The sequence below is a fragment of the Triticum urartu genome, chromosome 1 (genome assembly GCF_003073215.2).
Source record: "Triticum urartu cultivar G1812 chromosome 1, Tu2.1, whole genome shotgun sequence".
Lineage (NCBI taxonomy): Eukaryota > Viridiplantae > Streptophyta > Magnoliopsida > Poales > Poaceae > Triticum > Triticum urartu.
Genome location: NC_053022.1, coordinates 354,871,560 through 354,882,325, shown reverse-complemented (window position 1 = coordinate 354,882,325; position 10,766 = coordinate 354,871,560). Strand labels below are relative to the sequence as shown.

Here is a 10,766-nt window from a genome sequence, read left to right as displayed (position 1 = left end):
TAGAGGCGACGACAGCAGCATGGCATCAGCAGTAAAAAGCCTAAAAAGGTCGTCACATGAGCCACACAACACAGCCCAGCACAGCACACCCCACCTTTGCTTTGCCTCGCCTCGCCTTTTTCCCTTTCCGCTTTCGGCTCACGAGCTTCACACCCAGGCCGCCGCTGCTGCGATGCCACTGCCTGAGTGGAGCGGGGTAATTTTGCCGTGCATCTCAGGCAGGCAGGTGGATTCTGTTTTGTCTCGGTTATTAAGTTTGGTTTTGGTCGGTGAGAATCCTGCTTGAGAGGGGAGATGCTGCTACGGTCTTCTCATTCGATGCGATTAAACTGGGGCACAAAACAGCACGCGGCCGAAAGAGGGGGAGCCCGGGACCCGCGAGCGAGCGAAGCCGGCAGGCGGTTGAGAGGCGAGCCTGGCCGTTGACGCGGCAACAAAGAAAGGAACAACACGAGGGATCGGATGGCGCCTAATCTCCAACCGCGCAACCGGCCACGCGTCAGCCGCGAGCCCGACCGATCACGGCCGTCCGCCCCGGACACGTTTCGGCATCCCGTGGCCCGGGGGGGTTGGGCTGGCCAAGTGGGTTCCGTTCCGTGGCATTCATTACGACGCAACACAACGCAACGGAGCGGCGACGTCGCGCGCAGGGGGCGGGATGACGGGACTGCCCCTCCGCTTTCTTCTCTGGATGGAGTAATGGACGTGGGTGGCGTGGTGGTTGCACTGTTCCAGGTGGTGCCGTGAGTCCAACAGCACACACAGCCACAGCACAGCCCCTATGGGAATAGGATACCCATCATATATGCCCGCGCCCGTCCTTTCTTTCCCGGGGGTTGGGTTGGGTTGGGTTGGCTCTCCTTCCTTGGCCAGGGAGGGAGGGGGTTGGTTCGGGACCAGCCACCTACCGTGGAAACCATCCACCGCTCCTACACCTAGTATCCCTGATCCTAATCCAGGGTTAGTTAAATCACCACACCTTTCAATCAAATCAAATCAAAACCACCAAAGGTTAGTACTGGTTAGAACGGTGAAAAGATGCCTCCTGTCCACTCTATCTATCCAGAGGCGAATATACCTGCACAAGTAACTAAATCCGAGTCAAGCCAACATTGGTCTCTCTCCGGCGGCCGAGACTTGCTTGCTCCCTAAGCGTGCGCCCATCCGTACTCCCACCTACGTGGCTTGATTTGATTGAAACAAAATAAGGCTGCGAGCATGAGAAGGGGGGAGATGATTAAATTAAAAAGTAAAAAGAAAAAAAAAAAACAGCCGTAAGATGAGGTGGGAGCACGGATGCGAGCATGAGAAGGGAGCAAGCAAGTCGGATCCCTCTCCAGCCACACAGCGGTCTCTCTCATCTCACGCAGGCGCGACACGTGGCGAGCTAACCTAGGAGTAGTTCATTCAATCAAGAAAAAGCAAGAGGTGGAATTTACTTGTGTGTTTTCGCAAGCACCTTTTGGGCCAATCGTCTGTCCGTCCGTCCCAGGTGGTGGTAGGACAGTAAATGTCACATGCAGGTGAGGTGAGGTGAGCAACTAACCCCACCTCCACCCCCACCCTCCCTCGTGTCACACAGGCGGACGAGAGGAGGAGGAAAAGTCCCACCAGAAAGAAAGAAAGACAATGGGCGGAGGGGTGGGAAGCCCAGGGGCAGAACGGGGAGAGAGCGCGGGGGACGCGGTTCCGTTAGTGGAACCAACTCCAACGCCAACGCCGCTCCCATGACCCCGTCGCCTCCCTCTCCTCCTCCGACCCGACGCAAAAAAAGGAAAGCGAAAAAAAGGGAGGGGGGATAGAGAAAAGCGTGGGCGACGGGTACAAGTGGGGCTCTCTCGTCTCCCTTCTCCGCGGTTTCCCCATATCACCCTCCCCGCCCCTCCCCTCCCCTCCCCCACAGCCAGAGACCCGTCCCGTCCCGTCCCGTCCCGTTCCCTTCCTCTTCCGGCGACCCGCTCCCCCGCCGGCAACCCCCGCGGTGGGGCCCCCATTGCTGGCCCTCAATTGCGCCAGTGCCCCCGCCTCCACCTCCCGCTCCCGCGTAGCTCGCGCGGGAAAATAACCGACGGAAGGAGGAGGAAGGAGGACCGCGCCGCGCGTGCCGGCTTCGGTTGGGCTGGGAGGGATCCCCGCCGCCGCCCGCTCGCCCGGAGGGGAATGCGGGACCCGTGCCGCCGGGGAATTCTCTAGACGGGCCTCCGCAACCGCGCCGCGCCCCGCCGGAGTCATGGTGAGTCGCGAGATCTGCCTCCCCCTTCAATTTCCGCTTCCGTCGCTCGCTCCCTCTTCCTTCGCGCCTTTTCTCCTTCTCCTTCCTCTTCCGCCGCTGCCTCAATTAATGCGTGTTCGTGGCCGGTCACTGTTCGATTCCTCTCTCCTAGGCCTAGTATCGAATTACCGCGTCGTTTTCCCTGTAAATTTCGTTCCCCCTCGCCGAGCAATTCATGGATTCCGCCACGAGCCGCGCCAATTGGGAGAATTGTTCCGAATTACGCACGAATCCGCGTCCGGCGAATTGCTCGTACGCCCTCTGTTTCTGCGTCCCCGTGAATTCCGAGGCCGTCAATGTTGGAAAACCAGGAGGAACCATTTATTTATGCCATCTCTTTGTTTTTGGATTTGTTCATAGGTAGTATCATCATCACCGCATGAGCTGTATTAATTTGGCCTCGCGCTCGTCCTCGCCCGTTAGGATTAGTAGTAGATAGATTCGCTGCGTGAGAAGTCAAACACACCAGCTGGGCTTCTACCAGTATTTATTTTTCTTCGCTTTTCCCCTCTCCTTTGGGCTAATTAAGATGCTCGTGCTAAATCACTGCTACTAGTACTCCCAAGTTAAGTTTAGGCTGTCCTATTCCTTGCCGTGTGGGGTTGCATTCCATTGTTCGGCGAGCGCCAAGCAGGCAATGGCATCTTCCTCCCCTTTTCCACAAGTTTCTACTCCAATGGTCGTACCGCATGTGCGTAATTCTACCTTTGACCAAGTCTGCAAATTAGTACCCCTTTTCCTCTTCCTTTCTCGCCGCCGATTTTTCTACAGTATGCAGAACCTCGCTCAATCAGTCAATCAACCGTTGTGCTTGCGATTTAATGGCCGTGGATTCGAAATTTATGGATTCCTTCTTACTAAAGAGACCGTTATTCTTAAAGCAGCGAGCGTTTCTATATAAATTGCTGCCACGAGATACAGTAGGACTTTTTATAGTACCTCGAATATAGAACGGCTCTGGATAAATTCAGTGGCAGACTGATTGCGACGGATGGTCGTGGCAGGGAAGCACCCGCGTGGAGGACATCAATGTGCCGTGTTTGATTCCATGACTATTGCTTTCTTGACTTGGCTGGGAGTTGCCGCTCTTTCGGTTCCACCTATGACCAATTCGTGGCATCCAAACTATTGGTGCTAATTGACCCTGCTGTCTTTGTTGGTCAATGCCGGCTTGCACATTATAAATTGCAATGCTGCATGTGCTTCTTCACTCTCTGATGTATCTAGCTATGTCTTAGGTGGAGGGAAGGAGCTGTCTCCCCGCAGAGGTCAGGAATGGGCTCGAGACACTGAAGAAGAGGAGACTTGAGAGGATGCGTTTGAGTGCTCAGAAAGACGCCGGTGACAATCCTGCCATGGCTGCAAGGAGCGGCGGGGACTCACTGCGGACTCCTGCACACTGTGGGGTGAGATTGCATGCCAACAATGTTACTGCGGGTTTACCTAGCACTAGCAGTGCCCAGAACAATAATCCATTTGCAAAGCGCAAGGTGGACAAGTTCGATATGTCTAACCTAGAGTGGATAGACAACATACCAGAGTGCCCTGTGTATTGTCCCACCAAGGAGGAATTCGAGGATCCCATTGCGTATATACAGAAAATTTCCCCGGTGGCTTCAAAATACGGTACACCTTCCTTTTACCTCAGACCCATTTCTCTTGCCAATGTATTACCGAATGGATGAATAAATAATGACAATGGCATCTTTCTCTCCAGGCATTTGCAAAATCGTGGCACCTGTAAGCGCTTCTGTGCCCGCTGGTGTCGTGCTGATGAAGGAACAACCTGGTTTTAAGTTCATGACCAGGGTTCAGCCGCTTCGTCTTGCTGAATGGGCTGAAGACGATACAGTCACTTTCTTTATGAGTGGACGGTGCGCTACTCTCTGTTTATTTCAGTACCCTATTTAGTTTGCCTTCAAAGTCTCATCACATTTTTCACGACTCTGCAGAAAGTACACTTTCAGAGACTACGAGAGAATGGCCAACAAAGTGTTCTCTAAGAAGTATTCCAGTGCTAGTTGTCTCCCTGCTAGGTACGTGGAGGAGGAGTTCTGGCGTGAAATCTCTTCTGGAAAGATGGATTTTGTTGAATATGCTTGTGATGTTGATGGGAGTGCCTTCTCTTCTTCTTCTCACGATCAGCTTGGGAAAAGCAACTGGAACCTCAAGGTAAAATATGCTCCCCTCTCTCCCTTTCTCCCTGTGTGTGATGTTGGCTACTTTACAGTCTTATTCATGATTTTCTTCTCTATGCTTGTAGAATTTTTCACGGCTCCCCAGTTCTGTGCTGAGACTTCTGCAGACGCCAATTCCGGTATGTAATCTATTCCTTGCTTATTTATGTTTTAGTATATTCTTAATATGGATTCGTCGTGATTGTAATTACTCTGATCCAAAACAGGGAGTAACAGATCCAATGCTTTATATCGGTATGCTCTTTAGCATGTTTGCATGGCATGTCGAAGATCACTATTTGTACAGGTACTCATCCTCATTCTTATTATTGATCATGGTTATTCCTCGTTCCTTTTTTATGGACAATTTTCTAACATTTTTATCACATAACCAGCATCAATTATCATCATTGTGGGGCATTTAAGACATGGTATGGGATACCAGGCGATGCTGCTCCTGGATTTGAAAGGGTGGCAAGCCAGTATGTGTACAACAAGGATATTTTGACTGGTGATGGAGAGGATGCAGCTTTTGATGTTCTGTTAGGGAAGACAACAATGTTCCCCCCAAATATCTTGTTAGACCACAATGTTCCTGTTTATAAAGCTGTGCAGAAGCCTGGAGAGTTTGTTATAACATTCCCTCGTTCGTACCATTCAGGTTTCAGCCACGGTATGTATAGTTTCTTCTATCTTCTGCTTGGTAATTTCCGCATATATGCATACTATATATTCTAAGCAATGTTTGAATTACCCAGGCTTCAATTGTGGAGAGGCTGTCAATTTTGCTATTGGCGACTGGTTTCCTCTGGGCTCTCTGGCTAGCAAACGCTACGCACTTCTGAATAGAACACCCTTTCTTGCACACGAGGAGCTACTTTGCCGTTCTGCAATGCTTCTGTCCCACAAACTGAGTGATCCAGAAACAATTAATTCTGAACATCCATACACTCAATATTGTGTGAAGTCTTCCTTTGTGAGGTTGATGCGACTGCAGCGGCGCACACGCAGCTTACTCGCTAAAATGGGTTCTCAGATATACTACAAGCCAAAAATGTATTCGAACCTATCCTGTAGCATGTGCCGGCGTGATTGCTACGTTACACATGTGTCATGCGGATGCACCTTTGATCCTATCTGCCTTCATCATGGTAGGAAATCCTGACATTGCTGTTTCTCTAGCCTTCCCCTCAAGTTTGTATTTTACCTGACTATATTTATTGATTGGAGTACAGAACAAGAACTGCGGAGCTGCTCTTGTAAATCTGACCGGATTGTCTACGTCAGAGAGGACATACTGGAGTTAGAGGCTCTATATAGAAAATTCGAGCAGGATATTCGCCTGGATAAGGAAACAAGTGCTAATGTCTCTTATAAGCAAGCTGCGATTTCTGATATTGGTGATGATCATGGTCGATCAGTTGGGGCTAACCAGGACATCAGCAACAGTGAAGCAAACTTGCTAGAAGCAAATGCTGCTGACGGTGGAAAGTGTTCTCCTGCGACTTCATCGTTGACGTCTTTTGCACATCGTGACGGGTCTTTGCCTGCAGAACCAAAGGTCAGTTTACCGCACTCGTATCAAATCTTGTTTCCAACTGTTGTCTTTCAGTTTGAGGTAATAATATTGTTGTTTTTCAGTTCCATGCAGCTCGAACTGACCAAATTTGGCCAATTACTAAGCAGTTCATAAAAACATCATCAGTGGAAGGGAATGGTCCGCTGGATGGCAATTCATCCTGCATGGCTGATGCTTGCAATGAAATTAGTTCCTGCAATGCTTCACCCATGGAATACAGTGGCAATTCTGATTCTGATACTGAAATCTTCCGAGTCAAGCGCAGATCCAGCATATTAGGAAGATCTGCTCCTGACACGAAGACAACAAACATGTCTGAACAGAAGGTATGCTCCAGTTTGATCCTCGAAATTTGAGAACAGATTGTCAAAGAGGAAGCCAATCTATTTTTATTCACGCATCTGACCCTGTAGCCACAATTTTGATTATTTTTGTCACTACCATCCTGGTGAACTGCTGCTTCCTTGCCCACCTCATGTGCTGATAAATTTTTAGGCTTAGGCGTGTATCATATTATAGGTTACTGAACGCGTGGTTGGTAATTGAGAAACAACTGAGAATCCATGGAGTTTGTGTAGGTTTGTTACGCTGCATGTTTTGTTTCTGATATTATATATAAATACTGTTTACTCAGGTTCTGAAGCGGCTGAAGAAGGCATCCCCAGAAACACAACATGACAATAAGCGACCTGAAGAAGACTCTGAGCGTACTTCAGTTCCCTCAGTTAGTATGAGGCACAATAAGTCAAATTCTGCCTCTTCTGAGGAAGATAGAGAGGATATGGTTCCCATTGCCTGGAGGATGAAGCGGCGGCAGCTGGAAGCTCAACAAGGCGATACCAGTTATGCGGCGCAGCAGTCGAATGTGTATCCATCTACCAGCAGCTGTTCCCGGCAGCAGTTTGCGGAGGCAACTAAAGACGCAGCCGCCTCAGAGGTCCGGCCGAAGCGGGTGAAGATCCGGTTGCCTCGTAGCGCGAACAGGCTGGTCGAGCAGCAACAGCAGGGCAGTTCAGGCCAGAGATTTGCGGTGGATGACAAGCCGCCTGGGTTTTGGCATACGGTTTAGGGTAGCCGACGCTCAGGTGCTAACAACCTCGACAGATAGGACTCAATTCTTTGTTTAGATGCATTGTTAACTACACGAGGGCGCTTGCATTTTGGTTAGCACAGATGCTGACTGACTGGGTTTAGAAAGGAGAGGAGGGTAGGGCTGATTGATTGCTTGGTTAATCCATTCTTTGTGCCTCCAATTTGAGGCCGGCCTAGGGTAGGCACACGGTTATTAGAAGACAAGACGATTGTTCGTCACGTTGTTTAGAGGCTTCATCTGAGTCACCGCTTGCTGGCTCCTCTTTGATGCCTCCTGCATTGCCCGTGACGGAATTGGGCCCCCATTCTGCAAGTGTTTTCTTTTGCTTAGCAGCTGTATATCTCTTTCTTGTTTTTATCGTTGAAAACAAGGGCAGCGCTAGCTGCTGCTAACTGTATTCTTTCGTACGCTTACCTGCTCCTGATGAATTATTCAATCGATCAATCATTCTTTTCGGATGTTGACGGGATGGTGTGTGAGAAATTTGGAAATTGTCCTGAGAGCCGCAGCAATTGAACTAATCAGTGTGGAATCTAACCCATCTTCATGTGAAATGCATGCGTTGCAATTGAGGCCTATGGAGTATGAGACTTTTTTAAATTTACACAGCGAAGCACTAGAAAGTACTACAGCGTAAGCAAAAAAGAGTAAAACCATCTCCAACAGCCCCATAGGGCGTCCTTTTTACCGCCGGAGCAGAAAAAATTGCCTAACCGCGCCGTCAGATCCTTGTTTTTCGCCGTTTTGTGCTGAAATTATAACCGGCGAACCCAAGCGAAACCCAGCACATCACGGGTACCGGCTGAAGCGAAAAGGCGCGTGTGCCCACACTATTGGCGACACCAATTGATTTTCCCGCCGTTTTCCCCTTTCCCTCCATTTTTCCCCTACCGACCCCCTTCTCCCCCGCAGCTACCGCCATTCTCTCCAGATCCGCCCGCCATGCCGCCGAAGAAGTATGCACCCCCTCGCCTAGCCACCGATTCCACCCAGCCAAAACAAAGGAAGCCGAGGGCACAGATGGCAAGGCCCCCCGGCTTGACGAACGCCTAGTGGAAGGCCGACGTTGATCGCCGGGCGGCGGTCACCACCGATCGGCGGAACAGGCTGAACATGAAGAAGGCCAGGGACGCGACGGCGGAGCAGGAGGAGACGTCTCGCATGCGCATGGCGAACGAGCGACAACTCCTTCCGGCTCAACAGGCCGACCAGTACCCACAAGGCGCGTGGGGTAGCCAGCAGAGCGTCGCATCACCCGCCAACTTCTCGTCGTCAGGGTGGGGGTACGCGCCCTCACCTTAGGACACTGACGACGACGCACTTGGCGGCTTCAACCCCAGCATCACTGTCGGTGTCAAAACCGGCGGATCTCGGGTAGGGGGTCCCGAACTATGCGTCTAGGTCGGATGGTAACAGGAGGCAGGGGACACGATGTTTTACCCAGGTTCGGGCCCTCTTGATGGAGGTAAAACCCTACGTCCTGCTTGATTAATATTGATGATATGGGTAGTACAAGAGTAGATCTACCACGAGATCAAAGAGGCTAAACCCTAGAAGCTAGCCTATGGTATGATTGTTGTTCGTCCTACGGACTAAAACTCTCCGGTTTATATAGACACCGGAGAGGGCTAGGGTTACACAGAGTCGGTTACAATGGTAGGAGATCTACATATCCGTATCGCCAAGCTTGCCTTCCACGCCAAGGAAAGTCCCTTCCGGACACGGGACGAAGTCTTCAATCTTGTATCTTCATAGTCCAGGAGTCCGGCCGAAGGTATAGTCCGGCTATCCGGACACCCCCTAATCCAGGACTCCCTCAGTAGCCCCTGAACCAGGCTTCAATGACGACGAGTCCGGCGCGCAGATTGTCTTCGGCATTGCAAGGCGGGTTCCTCCTCCAAGTACTTCATAGAAGATTTTGAACACAAAGGTAGTGTCCGGCTCTGCAAAATAAGTTTCCACATATTGCCATAGAGAGAATTAATATTTACACAAATTTAATCTGCTGACGTATTCCGTAGCGTGACATCACACCACGGCCAAGTCTTTATTCGAATCGTTTTACTGTCCCACCTCAGCGCCTTTAGCGAGGCGGTTTCCTTGGCACGTCTTGTTAAAGCAGAGATCGTGTCCCCTTATTCCGGGATTCTTATCAATATGAGTGTGGGTAACTCAACCGCGCCATTGACTACGGCGCTTGGGAGATAAGCGAGTTTTACCAGGCTGGTGGGGGCGCATAGTCGCGTCCGCCCATATAAGGGGATAAGGATCCACCTTTTCATCCATGCCTTATTCCTTCTTTGCCTATCCATTTCCGCGCACTCGAGCTCCAGCGCCCAAGTCCGCACACCCCACCTCAACCTTCTCCAGCCATGTCCGGAGAGGGAGGCAAGTGGATGGTCTCCTCCGCCACGGAGGGACACATCAAAAGACTAAGGAAGGCCGGATACTTGTCTAACGACATTGTGCACCGGCTTCCCGAAGAGGGGCAGCTCATCCCCACCCCTAGGCCCCATGAGAGGGTGGTGTTCCTCCCCCATTTCCTTCGCGGACTGGGCTTCCCTCTCCACCCATTTGTCCGGGGGCTCATGTTCTATTGTGGCCTGGATTTCCACGATCTGGCCCCGAATTTTGTCCTCAACATCTCGGCGTTTATCGTCGTGTGCGAGGCTTTCTTCCGTATCCGCCCCCATTTCGGCCTATGGCTCAAGACTTTCAATGTCAAGCCGAAGGTGGTGCGCGGCACCCAAGCGGAGTGCGGAGGCGCCATGGTGGGCAAGATGCCCAACGTCCTATGGTTCGAGGGCTCCTTCGTGGAATCCCTAAAGGGGTGGCAGTCGGGGTGGTTTTACATCACCGAGCCGCGCGACCCTGAATGGGTCGCAGCCCCCGAGTTCCGATCCGGACCCCCTACGCGGCTCGCCTCCTGGAAAGAGACGGCCTATCGTGGGGTAAAAAAGGAGAGCTGACCGGACTCCAAACATGCGTCCAAACCCTGGTGGACAGGAATCTGAAACTTGTCAACGTAGTCCAGGTTATGCTCATCCGTCGGATCCTCCCGTGTCAACAACGGGCTTTCAACCTGTGGGAGTTTGACCCGACGCGGCACCGAACTCTGAGCAGGCTCTTCGACAGGACGTACGAAGATTCCTGGAAGGTGCTTTTCAAGGGCGCCGAGGCCCCCGCATCCGCTACCGAGGATCGCGGATTTAGCACGCAGTGTCACGCTCGTGCGGTAAGCTGTTTTCACCTTTTACAGGGTATTAGTTTTTCATAGTTTTACTCCATGCGGGATCTAAGTTCCCTTACTTTTGACAGGATTGGCAGGATACGTCCGGACAGATCAACTGTCCGGCACCTTTGCCCGAAGGCCCAGCGGACGCTCGCTTGGCGAAGCTGCTGGTTCCGGCACCTTACGTGGTGCCGGAGAAGAAGGCCAAGAAGAAGGCCACGGGGACTCAAAAGAGTGCCCGGCGCCAGGAGGTGTCGGATTCACCATCCGACGACTCCAAGGCGTGCTCCTCCCCTGAAGACGAGGAGGAGGAAGAAGAGACCTCTCCCCCCAGCGGGGGAGGGAAGAAAAGGAAGGCCGCCCCAACCGGGGAGGCCGAAGGGTCCAAGAGGGGGAAGACCCCTCCTCCGGAC

General features: G+C 51.7%; 1 protein-coding gene across 1 annotated transcript; it reads left to right on the top strand.

Annotated features, from left to right (window-relative positions):
- The first annotated feature begins 1,753 nt into the window (after positions 1 to 1,753).
- LOC125512068 (lysine-specific demethylase JMJ706-like) lies at positions 1,754 to 7,585 on the top strand. Its single transcript, XM_048677163.1, has 11 exons — positions 1,754 to 2,233; positions 3,511 to 3,898; positions 3,990 to 4,146; positions 4,225 to 4,444; positions 4,536 to 4,589; positions 4,677 to 4,756; positions 4,845 to 5,122; positions 5,208 to 5,600; positions 5,685 to 6,010; positions 6,091 to 6,354; positions 6,663 to 7,585. Exons 1-11 carry the CDS (start codon positions 2,231 to 2,233, stop codon positions 7,095 to 7,097), a joined length of 2,598 nt encoding a protein of 865 aa, XP_048533120.1. The 5' UTR covers positions 1,754 to 2,230; the 3' UTR covers positions 7,098 to 7,585.
- Positions 7,586 to 10,766: the final 3,181 nt, after the last annotated feature.